The sequence below is a fragment of the Schistocerca gregaria genome, chromosome 8, assembly GCF_023897955.1.
Source record: "Schistocerca gregaria isolate iqSchGreg1 chromosome 8, iqSchGreg1.2, whole genome shotgun sequence".
In the NCBI taxonomy this organism is placed as follows: Eukaryota; Metazoa; Arthropoda; class Insecta; order Orthoptera; family Acrididae; genus Schistocerca; species Schistocerca gregaria.
In genome coordinates this window covers 491,290,925-491,317,724 of record NC_064927.1, presented here as the reverse complement: position 1 = coordinate 491,317,724, position 26,800 = coordinate 491,290,925, and the positions used below count along the sequence as shown (strand labels likewise).

Genomic DNA, 26,800 nt, shown 5'->3' with positions numbered 1-26,800 from the left:
AAATGATCAAGATCTAATGCTTGAGTTAGTATTCACATAAGACTATTGGAAGTATTCTTTTCACTGTCATATTATTATAGTAGGATGATGGAAACATAACATGCATAGTATCTGCAGGAATGCAGCCTCCTTACTGTTACAGAAATGTACCATCAGATGAAAAATTAATAATATTTAGCTTATAAGAACTCTTCCCTGAAGAAAAGCAGGTGAATTTACACTAGTGCAAATGCTTTTAAGCAGCAGTTTATGATATAAGGCTTTTCATATCAGTTATTAGGTTGTAAAATAGTTTTGTTGTTTTCCTATGGTTGTCAGTGAGGGAAATTTTTGTGACCAATTTGTACTTAATGTTCCACTTTCCTCTGAACTCAAATGTACCATTTTCACTTCATTCGAAAACAGTAAAGGGAGAGTGCATCAGCAGACGATGGATAATCTATTGACCTTCTGCAGTTCAATTGAGGCATAACACAGTGACAAAGAAACAAATAAAGAACAATCTTTTCACTTCATTGGTTGGTTGATTCAGAAGGAGGGGACCAAACAGCAGGGTCATTGGTCCCATCGGATTAGGGAAGGATGGAGAAGGAAGTCAGCCATGTTCTTTCAAAGGAACCATCCAAGGATTTGACAGAATAAAATCATGGAAAACCTAAATCAGGATGGCCAGACATGAGTTTGAACCGTTTTGCTCCTGAATGTGAGTCCCGTGTGCTAACCACTGCACCACCTCACTCGGTTACACTTTGTAATGCCATTAATGAATACAGCAGCGCCACAGAGTAATACACTGTATAGGTTGACTGAAGGTACAAGCAATACAATACATTACAAATTTCACAATTCTGTCATTCTGTTTAGTGGAAAACTGGGTTGGGGGATTTCAGGCACCAACAAAACGAAAAGAAAGTATCACTCTCACAAACATAATATCCTGGTCACAAATACAACACCAATGTAAAGTAATAAGCAAAAAACAAAGGCTTCCTTTTTATTAAACATATACTAACTTAGCACACGTAATATTACTGGGAATTGTTAAGTTTGGGGCAGACACGTCGTGTCGCACGGGTGCTGGTAACGAGCGAAATTAGCTGAGAAGTGGAGGGGGAACTGCTGGCTGACAGTGCCCATGCGAAGGTAGTGCGGGCGCATACGAGTGGCCACGCCCACATTATCACATTTGCCCACCACTGCTTTAGAAAGCAGTAACAAACGAAAACGTCACTGGGTTGGGGGATGGAAGAAAAGCTGAAAGGCAAAATCAAACAATGGAAAGTCCGGATTGGAATATAAATACTACTATAGTAAGGGCAGATTAATACTCATCGTAAACCTGACATTGTAAGTTACAGGATGACATGATGAAAATACTGTTACACATTTGAGCTTTCCACCAAAGCATTCTTCAGAAAGGAAACACGCACACGTTCAAACTAGCAAGCACACCCCATACAGACATGACCACTATCTCCGGCCAGAATAAAATTGCAGTGACACGAATTCTCTTGCCCAGTATGCTGAAGGTCTCACAAAGGCCTTCACAGACAGCCACTATCCCTCAGACCTTATCTGCAAATAAATTTCCCATGCCTTCTCCCCACACACCCCTAATCCTCCCGCCACCCTCCACGAACAACTACACAGGAGCACGCCCCCCCCCCCCCCCCCCCCCCTTTCATCACCCAGTACCATCCTGGGCTTGAACAACTGAATCACATCCTTCATTAGGGCTTTCATTATCTATCATCAAGCCCTAAAATGAGACACATTCTACCCAACATCCTTCCTGCCCCTCCAGCTAACCACCACAACATCTTAGTCCATCCCTATGCAGCTCCCAAATCCCATCCCTTTGCCACAGACACCAGATCCCCATGGAAGACCCAAGTGCAAGACCTACACAATCCACTCAAACAGCACTTCCTATTCCAGTCCTGTCACAGACTTATCCTATTCCATCCAGTTCCTGCACGCTCTGACAGACAGCACCCCTGCTACCCCTACCCCTTCCCCATCCCACTCTGTATGACGCACAATTGCATTCTAGCCAGCAATAGTGATCATGTGTGCATAAGGCGGGCTTGCTTGTGTAAATGTGTGTACATTTTCCTTTCCGAAGAAGGCTCTGGCCAAAAGCCCAAATGGTTGGTTGCTTGGTTGGTTTAAAAGAGGGGGCAGGGACCAAACTATGAGGTCATCGGTCCCTTGTTCCTAATAAAACAATGCCACAAATGTGAGAATAAAATGGACGAGACATATAACACAAAACGGAAAGAAAGGAAAAACCACAAGAATGAAGGAAAGGCAATGAACACTAAAAGGAACAAAACAGGGCAAGAAAACAACAGAGAGATGATAGAAACAGAAGAGAGTAAAACAAGAAAGCCGATTACAGTGGCTGGCTGACCACGAGAATAAAAAGGAAAAGCCAGCCACTCTGCAACACATTAAAACTTCCACCCTAAAAGCACTAGGGTGGAGATATAGAGGGACACAGGACATATGCTTAAACCAACATAGAAGTATAAAACCCACTCTCACATAAAACATGAAACTAAAGCTGCTGTTGATGCACTGTTGCCCAACACCGACCTTAGGGAACTAGGAAAGTTAGAAGACCGCCGAAGAGTGGCTAAAAGTGGGCAGTCGAGCAACAGGTGGACGACTGTCATTTGGGAGCCACAGCAACACAGAGGTGGGACCTCGCAACGGAGTAGGTAACCATGTGTTAGCTATGTATGGCCAACGCGGAGGTGGCAGAGGACAACTGATTCCCAGTGAGGGGACCGCATTGTAGACTCCCACAAATTCGTCGTATCCTTAATGACGAGTAGCTTGTTGTGCGTACTGTTATGCCGGTCCATCTCCCAAAGCCCGAAAACCCCTGCGGCGTAAGACAGAACGCCAGTCAGCTTCGGAGATGCCCATCTCCAGAAGCGGTTTCCGCGTCGCCTGTTTGGCCAGCCTGTCGGCAAGTTCGTTGTCGGGGATTCCAATGTGTCCTAGGGTCCACACAAACACCACTGAATGATGAGACCATTCCAGGGCATAGATGGACTCGTGGAAAGATGCTACCAGAGGATGGCGATGGTAGCACTGGTCGATAGCTTGTAGGCTGCTCAATGAGTCAGTACACAGGAGAAATGACAGGTCAGGGCATGAGCAGATGTGCTCAAGAGTACAAGATATGTCCGCCAGCTCTGCAGTGAAAACACTGCAACCATATGGCAAGGAGTGCTGTTCAATATGTCCTCCATGAACATACACAAAGCGTACGTGACCATCAGCCATTGAGCCGTCGGTGTAAAGCACATCAGAGCCCCGGAGCAAGTCAAGAACCACGAGGAAGTGACGACAGAAAGTGGCGGGGTTAACAGAGTCCTTAGGACTGTGCAAAAGGTTCAGACGAAGCTGCGGCCGAGGCGTACACCTTGGGGGTGGTGATGGTGGTTAGTGTTTAACGTCCCGTCGACAACGAGGTCATTAGAGACGGAGCGAAAGCTCAGGTTAGGGAAGGGTTAGGAAGGAAATCGGCCGTGCCCTTTCAAAGGAACAATCCCGGCATTTGCCTGAAACGATTTAGGGAAATCCCGTCCAGGATGGCTGGAGACGGGATTGAACCGTCGTCCTCCCGAATGCTAGTCCAGTGTGCTAACCACTGCGAACACCTTGGAGGTGTACGTAATGAGCCGCAAGTAGAGGTGGTAAAGGGAAGGATCCACTTCAGACAGAAGAGATTGGACGACGGGAAGTACAGAGTGATAGGAAATTATGGATAAAAATTGGGAGTGGGCCTCGGAGACCCCAATCACACAATGTAGCAAGGATATGATGTTGCCAGGTCGTGTCGTAAGCTTTTCATAAATCAAAAAAGATGGCAACCAGGTGTTGGCATCCAGAAAAAGACTGCTTGGATGGCAGATTAGAGGGACACAATATTATCAGTAGCAGAGCGACTCTGCTGGAAACCGCCCTGGCATGTAGCCAGTAGTCCACGTGATTCCAGGACCCAGCCCAACTGCCGACACACCATATGTTCTATCGGGTTACAAAGAAGGTTGGTGAGGCTGATGGGCCAATAGCTATCCACATCAAGCAGGTTTTTAGTATGTTTGAGCACTGGAATGATTGTGCTCTCTCGCCATTGCAATGGAAAGATGCCATCGCACCAGATCTGGTTGAAGATGACTAGATGTCGCTTGTAGTCAGACGAGAGACGTTTATTCATCTGACAGTGGATCCAATCTGGCCCAGGAGCTGTGTCAGGGCACAGAGGAACTCCCACTCTTTAAATGGGGTGTTATAGGGTTCACTGTGGCTTGTAGTGAATGAGAGGACTTTCCCTTCCATCCGCCATATGAGAATGTGAAAGGCTGGGAGCAATTCTCTGGAGCAGAGGCTCGAGCATAGTGCTCAGCAAATTGCTCGGCAATCACATTTTCATCAGTAGATAATATGTCATTTATGGTAACATCGGTAACACCTGTTGGGGTCTAGTACCTGAAAATAGTTTGATCTTTGCCCAGACTTGGGAAGGTGACGTATGGCACCCATTGGTCGAGATGTCTCTCTCCCAACACTCCTGCTTCCGTCATTTGATAAGCTGGCGAATACAGGCATGGCGCCGTTTAAAGGCTATGAGGTGCTCCAGGGAAGGGTGCCACTTATGCCACTGTAGAGTTCGCCAACGCTTCTTAATTGCTTCAGCGACCACCAAGGGACGGCCTTACACCGGGGGCATCCTAAAGAGTGAAGGATTGAATTTTCTGCCGCAGAAACAATTGTTGTAGTCACCTGCTCAACCATCGCATCAATTCAACAGCGACAGCAGAGGTGAAAGTTTCCCAGTCCGCCTTGTTTAAAGCCCATCTGGGCAGGCGTCTGTGGCCCTGACCCCGGGGCAGTGACAGGAAGATGGGGAAGTGGTCACTACCACACAGGTCATCATGTGCTCTCCAGTGGATAGATGGGAGAAGTCCTGGGCTTCAAATCGATAAATCAATGGAAGAGTAACTATCATGAGCCACTCTGAAATGAGTGACGGCCCCAGTATTTACGAGAGAGAGGTCGAACTGAGACAGTAAAGTTTCGACATCTCTGCCTCAGCCAGTAAGCACAGTGCCACCTCAAAAGGGGTTATGGGCATTAAAATCTTCCAAAAGTAGGAAAGGTTTAGGGAGTTGATCAATCAGTGCAGCTAATACATTCAGGGGTACTGCACCATCTGGAGGAAGATACACATTGCAGACAGTTATTTCCTATGTCGTCCTTATTCTGTCAGTCACAGCTTCACAAGGGGGTTTGAAGGAGCACAGTGTCACTACAGACTGAATTAAGGACATAAACGCAAACTCCACCTGACAACTGATTACAGTCACTATGGTTCCTGTAATATCCCTTATAGCCGCAGAGGGCAATGCAGGTAGTAGGTGTAAAGCTTAACATTTGCCGTAGCTCATCCAGGTGGCGGAAAAAACCGCCACAACTCCATTAGAGGATGACATCACCATGAGACTAGGAAGGCATGGAATATTCAATGAGGCAGTTTACACCTCAGGGTCACCTGTTGCCACCTACTTTTTGCCTGAGCAGTCTACATCCATTGTGTCTGAGGGTCTTTCGAGATCTAGATCCTGAGCAGATGCCAGAATCTCCACCCCATCCTCAGATGCAGAGCTTGTAGGTAGCAGTGGTGTGGGTGCCACCACAATTTCCTTGGTCTTGGGGTCTTCTTTTTGGATTTCTCTTACTGCTCCTTGAGTTTCCCTTTCTGGGAGGACTTCACTGGCTCAGTCTCCAGGACTGAGGATGAGCATGAAGCCCTATGACCAGCTGCTTTTGAGCTCTTCAGCCACTAGTGGGCGACATCTTTCCCCCTAGCAGAAACCTGGCAAGGGAGTGACCCACAGGACCCCTTCCTAGCAAGAGACGCTGAAGAAGACTTATGCTTGTCCGGCTTAGAATTGGGGACGGATGTCCCCGATGGTTGGAGTGTGGGGGGTGTTGCTCCCGAAGTAGGTGGTGCGAGAGCAACAGGGAGGGAAATGCCATCGACCATCAAGGGGGCAGGTGTAAGCGCCCAGCTCCGAGAGGTGACTGGGGTTGGCAGAGCTGGTGGTGCTAGAACTGTTGTAGCGGCAGCATAAGACGATATCATACATATAGGATGCAGGCGTTCAAATTTTCTCTTAGCCTCAGTGTAGGTGAGTCGATCCAGGGTCTTGTACTCCATGATTTTCCTTTCTTTCTGGAGAATCCTGTAGCCTGGAGAGCAAGGCAAACGGTGCTCTCCGCAGCTGACACAGATAGAAGGAGGGCCACATGGAGTATTGGGATGAGATGTGAGTCCGCAATCTCGACACGTGATGCTGGAAGTACAGTGGGAGGAGACATATGGCCGAACTTCCAGCACTTAAAGCACTGCATCGGGGGAGGGATATAGGGCTTTAGATCACAGCGATAGACCATCACCTTGACCTTCTCGGGCAATGATCACCCTCGAAGACCAAGATGAAGGCACCAGTGGCAACCTGATTATCCCTCAGACCCCGGTGGACACGCCGTACGAAATGTACACCTCGCCGCTCTAAATTGGCGCGCAGCTCATCTTCAGACTGCAAAAGAGAGTCCCTGTGAAATATGATACCCCGGACCAAATTTATCTCTTATGGGGCGCGATGGTTACAGAAACATCCCCCAGCTTGTCGCAAGCGAGTAACGTCCGTGACTGGGCAGAGGATGTTGTTTCGATCGATACTGACCCAGATCTCATTTTGGACAATCCCTCCACCTCCCCCAACTTGTCCTCTAAATGCTCAACAAAAAACCGAGGCTTCATCGTCATGAAAGATTCCCCATTAGCTCTCGAACATACAAGGTACCGGGGCAAATAATATCCACTGCCATCCTTAGCTTGACATTCCTCCCATGGTGTTGCCAGGGAGGAAAACGATTTGGGGTCATACTTCTGTGCGTTGAACTGAGCTCGTGAACGCTTAGAGACTGCTGGTGTTCCACCACCAGCAAGAGATGATGGACTACACGTCATCACATGTCATCTGCCCTGATGCCACCCACCCTCCCCACAGGTACCCAGCCACATCAATGGCCACCTGACAGGATGGCTATTGCCGGGAGTCACGACGCCCAGGGGATTGGGCATCTACCCCTTGGTATATGTGGGGAGTTAATGTCACAGGCACCAGCAGAGCAATCCCTGTGTTGTCAGTGGGCTACAAACAACAGGGTACATGGCGGCCCCACCACAACGGACTGGCTACCGTGCTGGATATCAGGTGCAAACACGTCCACGGTCATCGTCACCACAGAAAGCGACACTGCATAGTGCATGGTGGAAAACGCACCCTGGAAGGCGTCCTCACCCGAGAGATGGAGAATGAGCAGGACTGAAATGCAACAACGAGAAAGTGGGCTAAAGATCTCAATGCACGACAGACATGATGCACCAATTAAGGTGCCCTTCCCCAATCTGCTCGCTCTTTGGGAAAATTTTGGAGAATGGAGGTCAAACCCTACAGGGGACCATCACATAAAGCTCGAAACGTGTGAGACTCCTTTTAGTCACCTCTTACGACAGGCAGCTCAAATGCATAACAGTCTCCTGGTCACGTCTGTCTATTACTCAACATGTCATATTTACGGTGAGTAGCAATCTATTTCCTTTTTATAATAGTGTAGATATTCCAACCTGGGCTTTCCATTTGTTGACACATTTTGAACTGTCTAATCAATATTACACAGATATGGATTAAAGTTCTGTCACATTCACAGCATTGGTTATTATTTAAAAAATATATATCTTATTTAATGTAATGGTTACAGAAAAAACTGAAGAAGGCACTTTACAAAACACCTTTTTTTATGTAAATTTTACCTTCTCTCCTTAAATCTAGCTCTGTTTTTTAATATGTACCATGCACTTACCGTTTCCTTATGTCAGTGCATTCAAAAATTTTCACATCACTTTGCTCTAACATTCAAACAACATTGCAATTTTTTGCTATCCACAGTTAAATTTAATCTTTTAAGTTGATAAGTTTCATTCCTCAGTTATTTGTGGATATCTGTTTCAGCATTCAGTCTGTGAGCTAAACATATATGCATGCAGAGTAGATTAGTAGTTCCTCAATATTTATCATTGGTCACATCCATTTCTTCCCTATAATGAATAATAATTTCTTTGAGATGAAAGAACTTTCAACTGTGACAGATTTCAAGCATTCCATCAAAAATGCACAACAGGTCTCATCATGGATCATGACCAGAGATTCTAAAGAATGGTAGTGTTGAGTGATTAATTCACTATTAACGGTCAAATTACTGATTTTGTATGTTGATCACTGAGAGTATTGCATATAGCTGAAACATACATGGCAATGTGAAAATACTATATACCTACACTGCAATTAATTTACTGGGAATTGAGACACCTTCCACAGCTAACACAAGAGGATGCAGAAGTGGGTCATTTCAAATTGGCCAAGCAAAATCTGGGGCTACCCGCAGGTATGGTAAGCACAGTAGACCACTGATTACCCGAACATCGGTCAACCAAATGACCATTTAACTGAAACACCATTCGCTTGTGGAAGCTGCCCACTGACAGCTTCGGTCTTTGACATGTAAACTTGCAATATAAAACATCTAAACGTATTGTAGTTTCTATAAGAGATAAAAACAAGATTAACAAAAGATTGGGTGAAGAGGATCTGCAACCAAGTTATCTAATGAGTACAGGGTAGGTAAGTCGATAATTATAGACATAAAAAACAAAAGACAAGCGTCACAAACTTTGTATCTAAGCTCGATTCTACTGATGAGTTGACAAGTCGTAAAACTATGAAATACATGCCAAACATGGATTTAAATGATGCTTTCTAAAAGCGATTTACACAAAAAAGATCACAAGGAAAACCTATTTCTGGTCCCCTTCTGTGTAAAGGGTAATTCAATTTAACAAAAATCTTGGGGGGCCATCTCATTTTAAACCAAGCACCGGTTGGTTGAAACACTAAGTTAAGACATGTCATTCATGAGCTTCAAACAGGAGAAAAATTGTCGTCTACTCTTCAGCAGATGTGGTTCTTTTAAAATCAAACTAAAGGACATACTGAAGGAAGAAGATTATGCTAAAGAAAACATTTACAAAGTTGATGAAACTGAGCTCAACTAGAAAGCTTTGCAAAGAAAACCTCTTGCTTCATGTCGTGAATTAGCAGAACATGGTCCCAAAATAAGCAAGGATCGTATTACTGCTTTAGGTTGTAGAAATGACGGCATCCACCAACCACCTATGCTCGTCACTCATACAGGTAAGAAATCACATTGTTGCAAACATATTAATACGTCTGCAGTGCCTACTGGTTACACCGCACAAAAGAATGTCTGTGTGGATAGTAGATGCATTCTATGTGATCGGAGTAGCACAGCATAGTATAAAGTAACAGAACTTGAAAATAGCCTAGAACAAAATTTTGTATATTGGGAAAGTACTCAAAGTCTACTTGAAAACGATGAACAGAATGAAATTTCCGAAATGCTCAATATATTAAAAGAACTCAGTTAACATGAGTATTATTATTATTATTATACATAATATATAAGAAGTTTCATACACCAAATCATGTCATTACTGCTAAAACTGAAGCTGCCAGCACATCAACAACTGGTGGTCCAGAAAATGAAGATGAAAATATACCAGCTGCTTCTGAAGCATTTATATGTTTAGAGACTGCCTTGTGACCATATGAAGCCCATGATGAAAGTGACCTGTCCTCCAAAAGTTAGTGACTTAGCTGCCCATAAGCAGGTAGGCTTGCTTAGACAGACCAAACTTAAGAATTTTTTTAAAGATTGAATCTTTATATATGTACTGTACAAGCAAAATGCATATGGATCATGTATTTTTTTGTTTGCTAGTCTGTACTACGTACATTGCTACTGTACACACCTTTGCAATAATAAAAGAGGTCCATATTATTACAAACATACACAGTTTTTATTGGTGAATTAAAATACACAGTTCAGTTATCCTAACAAACAGGTTTGCTGAACACCCACATCATCAGATAGTCGACGCTCACTATAATGCCTGGAGGTGCCGAGTAGTTATCAGTCACAGCACAATGACCAGACTCATGATATTGCTGACACAGCAACAAAGTGGACCCGCTGTGGTCAAGGTTACCCAATTTCTTCACATCCGATCCACAGTCCTGTTCTGGTTTCGTGATGGAAACCAATGCTTTAGCAAAACAAGGATATGTCAAGTTGATACCAGTAATCCTCACTTCTAGTTGCAGGTACTGCAGACTATCAGTCACCAGCCTCCAAGGTGGCGCTTATGATGGCCTGCGAGTCTACATGTCTACACGGATCAATCAGTCTCCACATCCATACTGTGACACTGCTGGCTGCGGCCCACTCACACTGAGTCCAATGCTGTGGAATTACCACTATCCAACCAATGGGCCATCTGTGGGTCTACCTTACCTGCTGCCAGCCTGCATCCCTGAAGGTCTATCATGCAAACCTGGAGTAACGCAGCTGTTCAGCTCCCATTATCACACAGGCAGACTTCTCACTGCTTGTCTCTGTTTATGTGGGCAGGCACTACTGCTGCTGTGAGCTGTCTCAGCCACACTTCATCCACATTGTTATTCTGTGCAGCTCTGCATGCTCCATCCTGTGTTGTCAGGAAGTCTCTAGTCTACATTGGGAGCTACTACCTGTTGCTTCAATCAGTGTCCTTGCCGAATCACAGCCATCGTCACCCCTGGCCACACGACACTGAAAGTTGTCAGGGCGTCTGCACGTGGCTGCGGCTCCTCAAGGGCTGTGTAAATCTTATGTTTTGGGTGTTCTGATTTCTCCAAGTATCATCGAGACTGTTGTAACTGATGAACATTTAATGAATCACTTAACAAATGATGTTTTCATGTCAACATGCTAGATGTTTATCAGACACGCACTCACTGCCCCACTGCTAGCCCTTCTAGGGTGATGTACTACCAACCACCACACCTCATCCAATCTGGTTCCATCACCCATCACAGAGGCCTTCTACACCGGCCTCAAGAAGTGGTGTCAGAAGTGGTCACTGACGTCTGCAGCTGGATCCAGGACCATGTCTCCAGCCACAATGTGCAGTTCAGCAATATGGTTTCAGTGAGTGTGTTTTTATTTTTGTGACCACCTTGTTTCATCCTGTATATAGCCATAGTAGACAGAAGAGGTGTGCATAGGAACATAAATATACAATTTGTGAAACCTAAGGGATTAGTGTATTTACCGCAGTTTAGAGGCAATTTTAGAGAATCTATTTACGGCCAGTGAGGAACTTATGCCCATGTTTTTATTATAGCTGTCCTTGGCCTGTTAATGTGCGTGTGCTTCAAGGATATTGTATTTTCTGTAAATAGAGGTTCCACAAATGCAAGAAACACAAGCAATGACAACACTGGAAGCGGCTGAAACTTTGAAGCAGCAGATGGATATTGTATTTTCTGTAAATAGAGGTTCCAAAAATGCAAGAAACACAAGCAATGACAACACTGGAAGCGGCTGAAACTTTGAAGCAGCAGATGGCTGAACTGTCAGAAAAGAATGCCATGTTACAAATGCATGGGGGCATTGAAAATAGTGCAAGCAGACATGGTGAGCTAGCTGGGACAGTACAGGAAAAAGCTTCATTTGATGCATATGCTTCTTCTGTGCTTCTCACTGCAACTAGTCTAGTGGCTCCTCCTCCTGAGAAAGTGTCATCATTTATTAAGAATCTGGAAGCTGAGAATATTGCCACATTCTTCAAGAAAAAACTTAACGGACTGGCCCAGAAATGAAACAAGTTGGTGGAAACATTTGTAAATAGAATTATGAAAGTCTATGCACAAATGTATGTTGACACAGAATGTGGAGGCACACGAACATATGGTGCTAGAAACGTCTTTAAGAGGGCTTCCATCTGATATGTCAAGCAGGGTACAGACGGAGAATTCAAAGGATTTAGCCACTGCCATTAAGTTTGTTATACTCCAGGATGAAGAGTAGGTAGACATAGCATCTTGGGTGTAGGCTAAATTGAATGTTTTTTTCTCACAAGTGAGATGCTATTGGTGTGGATATGTGGGCCATGTTCAGAAAAAATGCTGCCAACTGCAATGCTATGAGTGCGGAATGGTAGAGTGGTAGGGCCTTGGATGCATGATTGTCAGAATAGTAAGCCAAGTAAGTGACGACGGGGTATGGCTTCGTTAAACGCCAATGGGAATTCCTCAACCACCAGACAGCGTTCCCAGTAAAGCTTAATGCTTCAAAGTGTATGCAGAGGTGTGGTGTTGCTTGGCGTGAACAGAAGGGAACGTAAATTTTTAGTGGACACATGGGCTCGTGTTGGTGGCTCATGCGGAACTCTTGGGAAGGAAGATGTGGCATCTTTGGGGTCAACACTAGTCAATTTCTGCACTGGATCAAACAATTTTCAGAAATATATGGGAATATTGCATCATGTTGGTGAGGGACACTGCACAATCCTAGGGCCAGATTTTCTGAATGTCTATCACATAAAAATTGACCTTTTGCACCACACTAATAAACTCAGTGACTCAGTGGGACATTGTTCCAACTGGGAACGACCACTGCAAATGACACTGTCACAAGGTTTGCTGATCATAAAGGTGGGCCGAAATAAACTCAGAGCACATTCATTTAAACTCTATTTGCATTACGACATACTGAGGGGTAAGGGAAAAATATTCTGGTTGAGTTTTTAAGGTTGGTAGCTAGTGTAAAACTCTACAGAAGGAAGAAAGCAGAGGAATGGATGTGGCACTTTGAGATCAACACTGCTCAATTTCTACACTGGAGCAAGGAATTTTCAGAAACATATGGGAGTATTGGCCCATGTTGGGTGAGAGGTGTTTCACAATCCTAGGAATATATTTTCTGAACAATCATCACATAAAAATTGATTTTTTTAGTGCACTACTAAACTCAGTGGGTTATTGTTTCAACTTGGAATGACCCCTGCAAATGGTACCGGTCATAAAGGTGGTACCAAATAAACTGTGTATACATTCATTTACGCTTTATTCGCATTATAAGTACCAAGAGGTACGGTAAAATTACTCTGATTGAGTGTCAGTATTGACCTCCTGAACAATATGCCGTGTCTCATAAATCCATTGGAACACAATGAAAAATTAGATACTTCACGCTGTTTTGTAAGAAAAAGTGTAGCACAAGTGCACAAAGTAGACAGAAATGATAAATGTGGATAATTTTGGCTCTAATAAAGTGGATCTGCCGAAATGTTCATGATTGCCAATTTGGATGTCCTAGACAAGAGCAATTTAGATTGGCTGAACAGAGACCTCTGCCACAAGCAAACCATCAATGCATCTGCATTTCTCAAAAGAACAACATTCAAAAGGGAAAAGCAGGACAGCAATGGGAATTCCGTTAATACAGTTCACCGATTTTGTTCATTCCTAGTGGATCACTACAAAATGACACCCATGACACATGATAAAATCCTGATTGGGTTATTCCTCCTGTTTACAAGAAGCCATACACAATATCTTGGCACTTGCAATCGATACTGGAGGGATTCATCAATCAAGTGTTGAAGGACGGCATTACTGTGGAGTGTGACAGTCGCTGAGGAGCATCCATTGCCATTGTGTCAAATAAATCGTTATATGAGAGGAGGAAATACCGTTTTTGTAACAATTATCAACATCTGTATCCAAGAACAATGGCAGCTCATTTCCTACATCAAATACAACAGAAATGTTGGACAACCTAGGTCAATGTAAATACCTCTCCACAAGAGATTTCAAAAGTGGGGTGCAACAGTTGGGAGGGGCTCCAGGAGACCACTCAAAAACCATATTTACTGTTCGACGGGACTCTACCAATATTGGTGTATGCCATTTGGGTTTAAAATTGCACCAGCACCATTCCAAAGGTTATAGATTTATAGATCTCATAACAAAAATTTGCAAATCATTATTGATTTGATGTATTGGAGGCAACAGGTTTTTGATATTATTTTATGCACATTTCTGAGGTATTGCTACACAATTACATACTACAGTTTCCAGTATACAAAATTAAACATATAATTTCCTTGTTCAAACTGTAAAACTCTTCAAGGTATTCTTCAATAGAACAGTAATACTTTTCCATCGGACAGGTACAGAGTAATCTTTTCACAGAACCTAACTCCATATTAAATATATTACTGTTTTTTTTTTTTTTTTTAATTGTAAACCTTTAATCCCATATACTCTCATGTTTGGGCATAGAGTTTTAAATGGTGTGTTGGGAGTTTAAAATTCTCTGTGTGGCGAGTGCTATCATCGTGATTGAAACGGAAGGATTTAAGTTGATGTTGATTTTTATCTAAGAACAATACCTCATATATGTGAAGGGAAGGGAAGAGAGTATTTTTAGATATTTTAACAGAGGTTGACACGATACCTGCCTGTTGTTTGCCAACAAAAGTTTCTAATTTTTTAAATATTAGGAGTCTTGTGACATATGTCGAATTTCCCCAGAAGATTATAACAAAGATTATAACATACCGAATAACACTCAAAGTAAGAGTGATAGCCTATCTTTCTGATGTCTATGCTTGTGACATCTGACAAAAAATATGAGGGCAAGTCAAATGAAAACCTTAAATTTGTAATAACAAATCGAAATTTCGCACCGTTATCCTGTAAGTTGGTAAGCGTTCTACAAACAGCATGCAGAATGGCCTGTAGGTGGCAGCATAGTGCAGATGCACACATACCGTTGCAGTATCAGTATAAAGATGGCCACCCCACTTGTGACTTGCACCAGGGTAGAACAGCATTCTGTTATTCAGTTTTTGTGTAATAAAGGTATGAAACCTTTTGAAATTCATCGACAAATGAAGGTTCAGTACGGTGATGCATGTTTGTCACAGCAGCAAGTCTACGAATGGAGTAGGAAGTTTGCAAATGGTGTGATTTCAGCGGAAGATGCTCCTCGTCCAGTTCAGGCACAGCGAGTTGTGACTCAACAGTACATTGCAGCAGTTGACGCCATAGTGAAGGAAAACTGCGGAGTGACACTGAATGACACTGCAGCATGTTTACAGATTATAGTCATGGGCCATTTTGAGACTCGAAAGTAAGTAAAGCTGTGAGGACAGGGCGTGAGTCGTTCTTGGGTATCTCAGTTGGTGGATCACTTGCCCACGTATGGCAAAGGTCACGAGTTCGAGTCTTGGTCCGGGACACAATTTTAATCTGCCAGGAAGTTTCGTATCAGCGCACACTCTGCTGCAGAGTAAAAATCTCAATCTGGAAACATCCTGCAGGCCGTGGCTAAGCCATGTCTCCGCAATATCCTTTCTTTCAGAAGTACTGGTTCTGCATGGTTTGCAGGAGAGCTTCTGTAAAGTTTGGAAGGTAGGAGAAGAGGTACTGGCAGAAATAAAGCTGTGAGGCGAGGTGCGAGTCGTGCTTGGGTAAGTTCAGTTGGTAGAGCACTTGCCCACAGAAGGCAAAGGTCCCGAGTTCGAGTCTCGGTCCGGCACTTAGTTTTAATCTGCCAGGAAGTTTCATATCAGCGCACACTCCGCTGCAGAGTGAAAATCTCATTCTGGAATGAATGCCTTTGCTTTACTTACATCAATGCAGGTTTCATTGTTCAAGGATTTGAATGCTAGTTGATAGTTGCCTGGTACATGGAACCGAGGAGGCATTTCAGTACATTCATATTCTCTGGTAACCAGTCCTGGGACTTCACTTTCAAACTACCAGATTTATTGTCAGCCAAAACTGTGAGAAGTGACTTGTCTTCTGACAGCCTTCAGCAACGAGTGAATTTAAATCCAGATGTCAACTTCTTCCTGAGCTATCACCAAATGTTCCTACTGCTGCAGAGTCCTTATTTTGAAAAAAATAATCTTGTTTCTGCAAGGTGTTTTAGCAGTGTCAATCTTTTTACACATGAAGTGCGCTTTTGACACTACTAGTCTAGGCTCCGTGTCAAACAGTGCTATAAAAGAAGCCCATGTTGAGGAAATGCCACAGAACTTACATTTATTTAAAATAAGATCTAGCTGATGCCAGTTTTTGGATCAAAGGTGCATCCAGGGAACATTGTTCCTCGTCTTGACTTTAAATTAAATACTAGTGTGCGCAACTGGTACATGGCACAAAATTCAAGCAGTCATAAACCATTTTTCCTTCCATATCACCCTCTCCATGTATACTTAGGCAGTCTGGCCAAGTGGCAGAACCACATCTGATAGGTATACTGAAGTCGCCTAGAATGTACACAGGCTGCAGGTCCTGCACCACTTTGATATGATTTTCATAAAACTGATCCTTTAAGTCCACAGCCGCAACTAGTGTTGGAGCATATACAGCTATAAATGTCACATGTCCACTGCCTGCTGACAAACACAAAGTCATAATGAATTCTGAGAGTCCAGTCGAGCATTCAGTCATCTATAATAGTTTGTTGCCAAAAGGAAATCCAACACTGTAAAAAGTAGAAAGTTAAGTACAGATTTAGAAATGGCTGCTAATCAAATTTTATGAAAGCTTTATGTGGTTTAAAGCTTTCATAAAATTTGATTATTAACCATTTCTAAATCTGTACTTAACTTGCTACTTATTACAATATCTGTATCATCTGCATGTGGTTTAACCCCCCCCCCCCCCAGTAAACCAGTGACCTTGCTGTTGGTCGGGAGGCTTGTGTGCCTCAGCAATACAGATAGCTGTACTGTAGATGCACCCACAACGGAGGGGTATCTGTTGAGAGACCAGACAAACGTGTAGTTCCTGAAGAGGGGAAGGAGCCTTTTCAGTAGTTGCAGGGGCAACAGTCTGGATCATTGACTGATCTGGCCTTGTAACACTAACCAAAACGGCCTTCTTGTGCTGGTACTGCAAAGAGCTGAAAGCAAGGGGAAACTACAGCCGTGATTTTTCTCGAGGGCGTGCAGCTTTACCGTATGGTTAAATGATGATGGCGTCCTCTTGGGTAAAATATTCTGGAGGTAAAATAGTCCACCATTTGGATCTCCGCGTGGGGACTACACAAGAGGACGTTTTTATCAGGAGAAAGAAAACTGGAGTTCTACAGATTGGAGCTTCGAATGTCAGATCCCTTAATTGGGCAAGTAGGTTAGAAAATTTAAAAAGGGAAATGGACAGCTTAAAGTTAGATATAGTGGGAATTAGTGAAGTTTGGCGGCGGGAGGAACAAGACTTCTGGTCAGGTGAATACAGGGTTATAAATACAAAATCAAATAGTGGTAATGCAGTCAGAGGTTTAGTAATTAATAAAAAAAATAGGAATGCAAGTGAACTACTACAAACAGCTTAGTGAATGCATTATTGTGGCCAAGATAGATATGAAGTCCACACCTACCACAATAGTACAAGTTCATATGCCAACTAGCTCCACAGATGACGAAGAGATTGATGAAATGTATGATGAGATAAAAGAAATTATTCAGATAGTGAAGGAAGATGAAAATTTAATAGTTATGGGTGACTGGAATTCGATAGTAGGAAAAGGGAGAGAAGGAAATGTCGTAGGTGAATATGGAATGGGGATAAGGAATGAAAGAGGAAGCCGCCTGGTAAAATTTTGCACAGAGCATAACTTAATCATAGCTAAAACTTGGTTCAAGAATCATGAAAGAAGGTTGTATACATGGAAGAACCCTGGAGATACTAGAAGGTATCAGATAGATTATATAATGGTAAGACAGAGATTTAGGAACCTGGTTTTAAATTGTAAGACATTTCCAGGGGCAGATGTGGACTCTGACCACAATCTACTGGTTATGAGCTGCAGATTAAAACTGAAGAAACTGCAAAAAGGTGGCAATTTAAGGAGATGGGATCTGGATAAACTAACAGAACCAGAGGTTGTAGAGAGTTTCTGGGAGAGCATTAGGGAACGATTGACAAGAATGGGGGAAAGAAATACAGTAGAAGAAGAATGGGTAGTTTTGAGAGATGAAATAGTGAAGGCAGCAAAGGATCCAGTAGGCAAAAAGACGAGGGCTAATAGAAATCCTTGGGTAACAGACGAGATACTGAATTTAATCAATGAAAGGAGAAAATATAAAAATGCAATAAATGAAGATGGCAAAAAGCAATACAGACATCTCAAAAATGATATCGACAGGAAGTGCAAAATGGCTAAGCAGGGATGGCTAGAGGACAAAGTAAGGATATAGAAACGTATATCATTAGGGGTAAGATAGATACTGCCCACAGGAAAATTAAAGAGACCTTTGGAGATAAGAGAACCACTTGTATGAACATCAAGAGCTTAGATGGGAACCTAGTTCTAAGCAAAGAAGGGAAAGCAGAAGGGTGGAAGGAGTATATAGAGGGCCTATACAAGGGCGATGTACTTGAGGACAATATTGTGGAAATGGAAGTGGATGTAGATGAAGATGAAATGGGAGTTATGATACTGCGCAAAGAGTTTGACAGAGCACTGAAAGACCTGAGTCGAAACAAGGCCCCAGGAGTAGACAACATTCCACTAGAACTACTGACAGCCTTGGGAGAGCCAGCCCTGACGAAACTCTACCATCTAGTGCGCAAGATGTATGAGACAGGCGAAATACCCGCAGACTTCAAGAAGAATATAATAATTCCAATGCCAAAAAAAGCAGAGTTGACAGATGTGAAAACTACCATACTATCAGTTTAATAAGCCAAGGCTGCAAAATACTAACACGAATTCTTTACAGACGAATGGAAAAACTGGTAGAAATCGACCTCAGGGAAGATCAGTTTGGATTCCGTAGAAATGTTGGAACATGTGACGCAATACTGACCCTACAACTTATCTTAGAAAACAGATTAAGGAAAGGTAAACCTATGTTTCTAGCATTTGTAGACTTAGAGAAAGCTTTTAATAATGTTGACTGGAATACTCTCTTTCAAATTCTGGAGGTGGCAGCGGTAAAGTATGGGGAGTGAAAGGCTAATAACAATTTGTACAGAAATCAGATGGCAGTTAATAAGAGTCGAGGGGCACGAAAGGGAAGCAGTGGTAGGGAAGGGAATGAGACAGGGTTGTAGCCTATCCCTGATGTTATTCAATCTGTACATTGAGTAAGCAGTAAAGGAAACAAAAGAAAAATTTGGAGTAGGAATTAAAATCCATGGAGAAGAAATATAAACTTTGAGGTTCACCAATGACATTGTAATTCTGTCAGAGACAGCAAAGGACCTGGAAGAGCAGCTGAACGGAATGGATAGTGTCTTGAAAGGAGGATATAAGATGAACACCCATGAGAATCATTTCATTTTTTGGGTCTATGGAACAAAAACTGAATCTAATCTCATCTCTACACAACAGTGCAAGTAAGAGCTCTCGCCCACATTGACAGTGCTAATTCAATGTGGTGTCTCCTGAGTTTCTCGGTACGTTTACAATTCAGATACATTTTCTCTGTGAAAGCACTGCTCTCATGTTGGCCATTTACATGACTGGATTTTTTTTGTTTTTAGTCTACAACAAAATTCAGTTTATATTGCTTAGTCACATATACACTGCATACTCAGAAATGCATCTATGGAGTAGGAGTTGATAAGTAGAAATGATTGCAATTTCCTTTTAACTTTCAGCATCTGCAAGTTCCTTTAATCCACAAAGAAGGTGGCTGAATATTTTTAAGGCTGCATATGTTACTCTTTCTTCTGCAAGAATAATTTTATGTTGTCAACAGTGGAGATAAGTTTTATTCCTACTATTATATTTATGACTACTATTATTATTTTCAAATGGTACCTCATCCTTCACAACAAACTACATAACACAGTTAACGCACTGTGAATATATTGTTAGAATACCTAATTTTTCGTACAGTTGGCCAGTAAAGTGGGAATACGGACACTAGATATCATCCTTAAACCTCAGCATGGTTCTGTGTAACAAATGCTTTGTGACTAGCCCAGAAAATTGTTTCATAGAACACCAATGAATAGAAGTACGCAAATTAATGTTCTACCATTTTCATCATCAAATTAAGCAATTGCACAAGGGCCTAGAGCTAACACTGCTAAAACCAAACTTATGAGATGACACCTTCATCAAATTATAGTAATTTTAATGTTTAATAATATCAACACATATCAGTGTATTACTAGAGCATTATTCATGTTTGACTGCACATAAAGTTCTATTATCAATATGACTAACCTACAGGATTTCAACGATTTTCCTGTTTTCTCACTGACTTCATCCAAGTCTTTGCGATGTCGAGAAGACAGTTTTTTCCCCAACAGTTCTCTTATAACTTCATCATCAAAGTCATAGTACCTGAAATAGACAACAACGAATAATAAATGTAACAATGCTGCCATCCAAAAATTAATATACAACACTGTGTGGAAATTCAAGCTTTAACTCTATGTACTACTGTCGGTTAAGTGTGGTGGCAAATTTAATATCGACAGGTTCCTTCAAAAGAAAGAATGAATGGTCTTACTTTTCAATCAGAAGACGTTTAGTCTGTGGTTCAATCTGAAAAGCGAGCTGCTCCTCTAGCTTCGGTGGGTTGTACAGAAGCCTTTCCAGTAAGCTGTACGTACGATAATGATCAAGAACGTCGGATGTTAGTAACTCCCTTGTTGCACCAGTCTGCTTCGTGACCCCTTTCGCGTCTAATGCGTTCACGGCTTCTTGAGCTGTGGAGTGAAGCAAATTTCATGCATTTTTATTTTGTAAATGTTCATTGCTTCTTGCGGTAGTTCATTTCGCACAACGTACACTTACACGAACAACCATCTACCCATAATTGATAAACATCAGGGTCCACCAAGGTGTAGTTGCTAATAAACACGTCAACTTCAGGATGCATGGTGTTACTAAAACAATTATTTTCTGGACGCACCGATCAACAAAATTTTACTGGAGCTTTAAACGCCCCATAAATAAAAGTATGATGGCAAACGCATAGAAATGACACAGATGAAAAAAAGAATCAATCACATGCAAAAAAAAAAGAAAAAAAATACCATGGCTGGTTAGCCATCCGAGCAAATCGCCGTCAAAATAGCACAGCAGTTAACAATTGAAGGTCTGGGAAGAGTACTAAATTCGAAAACTGGTCGGTTTTCGCCGTGCTAAATCTTGTCGACTAAATCGACATTCGTTTGTCAAAACAGAGGAAGGATGCAAGGTAATGTTTATATGACACTCGCGCAAGGAGGAAGTGTCATGAACAGCTGGTAGCGTGGTTGTTTATGTGATGGACGCGATCACACGTACTGTTTATAATCCTTACGATGAATTAGAAAGGTGATGAACTGTTGTTTTGAAAATGACACATAAGTGATCTGTAATAAGTAACAATGATGGGTCGTGCGTGTTGTCTTGTGTTGTCGTGTGTTTTGGTCCATTTAGTACAGTTACTACATGGAACTGAACAGCAGACTGAAAACAAGAACCTCTCGACAATAATTTTAAATGGAAACTATTCAGACTATTATACCTTTAATGTCAACAGGACAGTGGAATACATTTTTCAGTTTCCTGCCTCAGAGGTAGGTACAATTTCAACAACAAAAAATGTCGTTTTAACTGAATTTCCTTTAAGCTGTAAATATTGCGTTGTTTACAGGATATGATAGATAAGCCAGCAAGAATAACCGTAGAATGCAAGGATTCCAACCGAAGTTTTCCAGTACTTGTTGTCGTAAGACAGCAAAAAGGTGTCTTGTCCTGGCAATTGCCTCTTCTTGTGGAGACTGAATCAGATTCGTAAGATTTTGTATATAAGTTTTTGCTGCCATGCAGATTAAAGAACGTTTATGGAAACCCATTCATATGTTATACTCTCAACTCTCTTTCAGACTAGAGTACTCGAGAACGTCACGCACTTTATGTCCTGACAACAGTCGGTATTTCGCAGGGAACAATGTGAAAACGCTTTACCAATATATTATTGTTAGCATATCAACGGCAAGTAATCAAAATTTGTCGGTGTCTCTACTCGTCTCGAGGAAAGAGGATTTTCGAATCAGGTTGGTGAATTGATGCGTGTGTATGTTCCATTAAGAACATTTAAATTTCTAAAGTAAAATAAAATTTTATTAAGACAAATATCAGACATAATTGTTAGCTTTGACAAATGACTTGCCTTCCATGATGTGTCAGTCTACTGTGCAATGCCTCCTTTATTTTGTGGATCCCATACCTATCTACAATAACATCTGTATTATATTTCTATTGCTTTTATATATTTATTTACAACTTTATTATCCTCTCTTGATTGCTACTCATATTATTTGTTGTCATTAACACCGCCCTCCCCTCACCAACATAGTTTCCTAAGAAGTCTCCCAGCAGTAAGCCTGTCATAACCATAACTGTATGTTTATTGAGTTATTTTAGTCACCATATCGTGTTCATGATATGCAGTATGTGTTGTAGCAATTGTTAAAGAAGCATTTACTGAATATAGGCTACTTACATATTCAGTACAATAGTTTTTAAATATATGTATACCATAGAAGAAAGAGATTACCTTTTATAACAAGAATTAACTTCAGTTAACTATCATAACATCCAAAGTTATTGTACTATGGTCAAAATTAAAGTTACATTCGACATAAGTTAATCTCCAGTAGGAGTATATTGCTTCTTTAGGGATCACAAGGCAAGATGAAACTGATTGTGGTGTGTACAGAGCTGTTTAAGCACTCATTTTCCTGTGATCCGTAGATGAATGGAACGGGAAGAAGCTATAACAACTGGTAGAGTGTGAGATGCACTGTGACATGCACTTCAGAGTAGTTTGCAGAGTATATATGTAGATATGTTGTTGTTGTGGTCTTCAGTCCTGAGACTGGTTAGATGCAGCTCTCCATGCTAATCTAACCTGTGCAAGCTCCTTCATCTCCCAGTACCTACTGCAACCTACATCCTTCTGAATCTGCCTAGTGTATTCATCTCTTGGTCTCCCTCTACGATTTTTACCCTCCACGCTGCCCTCCACTGCTAAATTTGTGATCCCTTGATGCCTCAGGACATGACCTACCAGCCGATCCCTTCTTCTAGTCAAGTTGTGCCACAAACTTCCCCCCAATCATATTCAATACCTCCTCATTAGTTACGTGATCTACCCACCTAATCTTCAACATTCTTTTGTAGCACCACATTTCGAAAGCTTCTATTCTCTTCTTGTCCAAACTATTTATTGTCCATGTTTCACTTCCATATATGGCTACACTCCATACAAATACTTTCAGAAACGACTTACTCACACTTAAATCTATACTCAGTGTTAACAAATTTCTCTTCTTCAGAAACGCTTTCCTTGCCATTGCCAGTCTACATTTTATATCCTCTCTACTTTGCCCATCATCAGTTATTTTGCTCCCCAAATAGCAAAACTCCTTTACTACTTTAAGTGTCTCATTTCCTAATCTAATTCTCTCAGCATCACCCGACTTAATTCGTCTACATTCCATTATACTCGTTTTGCTTTTGTTGATGTTCATCTTATATCCTCCTTTCAAGACACTGTCCATTCCATTCAACTGCTCTCCAAGTCCTTTGCTGTCTCCAACAGAATTACAATGTCATCAGCGAACCTCAAAGTTTTTATTTCTTCTCCATGGATTTTAATACCTACTCCGTATGTCTCTTTTGTTTCCTTTACTGCTTGCTCAATATACAGATTGAATAGCATCGGGGAGAGGCTACAACCCTGTCTCACTCCCTTCCCAACCGCTGCTACCCTTTCATGTCCCTCGACTCTTATAACTGCCATCTGGTTTCTGTACAAATTGTAAATAGCCTTTCGCTCCCTGTATTTTACCCCTGCCACCTTTAGAATTTGAAAGAGAGTATTCCAGTCAACATTGTCAAAAGCTTTCTCTAAGTCTACAAATGCTAGAAACATAGGTCTGCCTTTCCTTAATCTTTCTTCTAAGATAAGTCGTAAGGTCAGTATTGCCTCACATGTTCCAACATTTCTACGGAATCCAAACTGATCTTCCTCGAGGTCGGCTTCTATCAGTTTTTCCATTCGTCTGTAAATAATTCGTGTTAGTAATTTGCAGCTGTGACTTATTAAACTGATAGTTCGGTAATTTTCACATCTGTCAACACCTGCTTTCTTTGGGATTGGAATTATTATATTCTTCTTGAAGCCTGCGGGTATTTCGCCTGTCTCGTACATCTTGCTCACCAGATGGAAGAGTTTTGTCAGGACGGGCTCTTCCAAGGCCGTCAGTAGTTCCAATGGAATGTTGTCTACTCCAGGCTCTTTGTTTCGACTCAGGTCTTTCAGTGCCCTGTCCAACTCTTCACGCAGTATCGTGTCTCCCATTTCATCTTCATCCGCTTCCATTTCCATAATATTGTCCTCAATTACATCGCCCTTGCATAGACCCTCCATATACTCCTTCCACCTTTCTGCTTTTCCCTCTTTGCTTAGAACCGGATTTCCATCTGAGCTCTTGATATTCATACAAGTGGCTCTCTTTTCTCCAAAGGTCTCTTTAATTTTCCTGTAGGCTGTATCTATCTTACCCCTAGTGAGATAAGCCTCTACATCCTTACATTTGTCCTCTAGCCATCCCTGCTTAGCCATTTTGCACTTCCTGTCAATCTCATTTTTGAGACATTTGTATTCCTTTTTGCCTGCTTCATTTACTGCATTTACATATTTTCTCCGTTCATCAATTAAATTCATTATTTCTTCTGTTACCTAAGGATTTCTACTGGCCCTCATCTTTTTACCTACTTGATCCTCCGCTGCCTTCACTACTCCTACCCATGCGTCTTCTACTGTATTTCTTTCCCCCATTCTTGTCAATTGTTCCCTTATGCTCTCCCTGAAACTCTGTACAACGTCTGGTTCTTTCAGTTTATCCAGGTCCCATCTCCTTAAATTCCCACCTTTTTGCAGTTTCTTCAGTAGAGAAGAGATGTAGATATACGGGACAGATAATATCCCCATTTCTTTGAAGATTGGCTTGTTAGGTGTGTGTGATGGCAATAATATGATATTCATATTTTTTTATATACAATTTTTTCTTAGCTACTGACTCCAAGAAATGATTGCTCACTGAAATGATTTAAGTTAACCATTGCAAAGTTCACAATTCTAATGGAAATCAAGTCACACCTTTGACTGAGCGCTCTAAAGGTACAGTAGAGACTACTCATTTTCCACATTATATTGCACTGTAGTCCAAGGAATTTAGCTATACTGATCTACTAAGTAGTTTTGCTGTCTACAACTAGTGGTTCTATTTGTGTTATATGTTTCTTTTATGCACATATTATATGAGCTATTTGGCCATATTAAGTAAGGGATTGTTACCATAAAACCAGTGCACATATCATACACTGTGTTCAACCCAGTCAGCTCTGATCTGCTGCCAAGAAATGTTACAAGAGATGTTTGTAACATCAATGAATGAAAATGAAATGAAATGATCGTATGGCATTGTTGGCTGGGAGGCCCCATGCGGGGAAGTTCGGCCGCCGTATTGCAAGTCCTTTTTAGTTGGCACCACCTCGGCGACTTGCGAGTCAATGATGATGATGATGAACATGCAACACCCAGTCATCACGAGGCAGAGAAAATCCCTGACCCCACCGGGAATCGAACCCGGGATCCCATGCGCCGGAAGCGAGAACGCTACCGCAAGACCACGAGTTGGCGGACATCAGTGAATAATACTATTCCTATTGATGGTAGGTTTTCTGAGACATTGTTAAGAAAAAGAATGAAGAGGGAAGGACATAATGTTGCGCCTTGCATGTCTCCCGAGGCGACTTATATATCTGAATGATTTGTTGCCTATCATGTGTTGTTATTTATACCAGCTGCACTTTGTTTAATAGATGAGTGAAACTGCTGATAGTAGACTGAACTTGGTACAGTAAGCATCCAGTTTGCATAGGAGTAGTGTGTGACTGATAATATCAGACGCCTTTGTGAGTTTAGTAAAAAGTCTAGGAGCATAGTGTTTTTCATTAAATACATATACTATCTGGTCAGTAAATGAAAACGAGTGTCTGATTGATGTACTTATTTATACAAAATATAACTACTTTTGTGTTCACATGGCTGAGCTCTCTGTCCCATGTCTTAATTTTTTAAATTATTTATTTATTTTGTACAACCTCCACCCCTCACCATATTGTCAACCCACACAAGCTGAGTGTTCAAAAACTACTCAAAAGTGCCAAGAAAAATTATTAAAAAATCAAGGAACATGCTCATAAAGTCAGAAATCAGTAATTCTGACAACAGACTCGAGGCTATATGGAAGAGACAGGACAACCAGCCACAGAGCCTCGGAACAAGATAACATCACTATTAATTTCAATAGAAGGGCTATAAATGATCAATTGTGGATATGTTTAATAATCATTTCTTAAGTGTAGCAGAAAACTAGCAACAAGCAGTTATAGAAAAGTCAAAACACTGTGTTGAAAGAGCAACTCTGATAAAATGTAACCATAAAAACGTATAACTAACTCCTCCTTCTGACATTAAGAAAAGTATAATCTCTCAAAAATAAAAGCTCATCTGCATTTGACAGTGTTTCCAATAGAGTACTAAAGGTTGTTTTCATAGAATAAGCCCCGTCTTATCTGAATTAAGTAATGCATAACAAAGTCAAGGGATTTTTCCAGAGTGTCTCAAATATGCTATTGTTAAACCCCTGTGTAAGAAGGATTATACGAGAGCTGTCAGTAACTACTGACATCGAATCGCAATGTTCTG

General features: G+C 41.7%; 2 protein-coding genes across 3 annotated transcripts in view; one reads left to right on the top strand and one right to left on the bottom strand.

Moving 5' to 3' along the window:
• Nucleotides 1–21,213, bottom strand: part of LOC126285020 (acidic fibroblast growth factor intracellular-binding protein) — a 79,610-nt gene extending 58,397 nt beyond the window's left edge. The window contains exons 1-4 of the mRNA XM_049984331.1: nt 21,066–21,213; nt 20,824–20,915; nt 20,537–20,735; nt 20,248–20,367 (exon numbers count right to left, since the gene is read on the bottom strand). Of these exons, the coding sequence (XP_049840288.1) occupies nt 20,248–20,367; nt 20,537–20,735; nt 20,824–20,915; nt 21,066–21,082 (428 nt within the window). The 5' untranslated portion in view covers nt 21,083–21,213. The remainder of the gene's footprint in view (nt 1–20,247; nt 20,368–20,536; nt 20,736–20,823; nt 20,916–21,065) is intronic.
• A 24-nt stretch (nt 21,214–21,237) lies between these two features.
• LOC126285018 (SID1 transmembrane family member 1-like) overlaps nt 21,238–26,800 on the top strand; it is a 119,152-nt gene continuing 113,589 nt past the window's right edge. The window contains exons 1-3 of one of the 2 annotated variants that reach the window (XM_049984329.1): nt 21,238–21,593; nt 21,671–21,810; nt 21,903–22,073. In XM_049984329.1, the coding sequence (XP_049840286.1) occupies nt 21,402–21,593; nt 21,671–21,810; nt 21,903–22,073 (503 nt within the window). In that variant the 5' untranslated portion in view covers nt 21,238–21,401. The remainder of the gene's footprint in view (nt 21,594–21,670; nt 21,811–21,902; nt 22,074–26,800) is intronic. The other variant, XM_049984330.1, reaches the window with a different exon arrangement.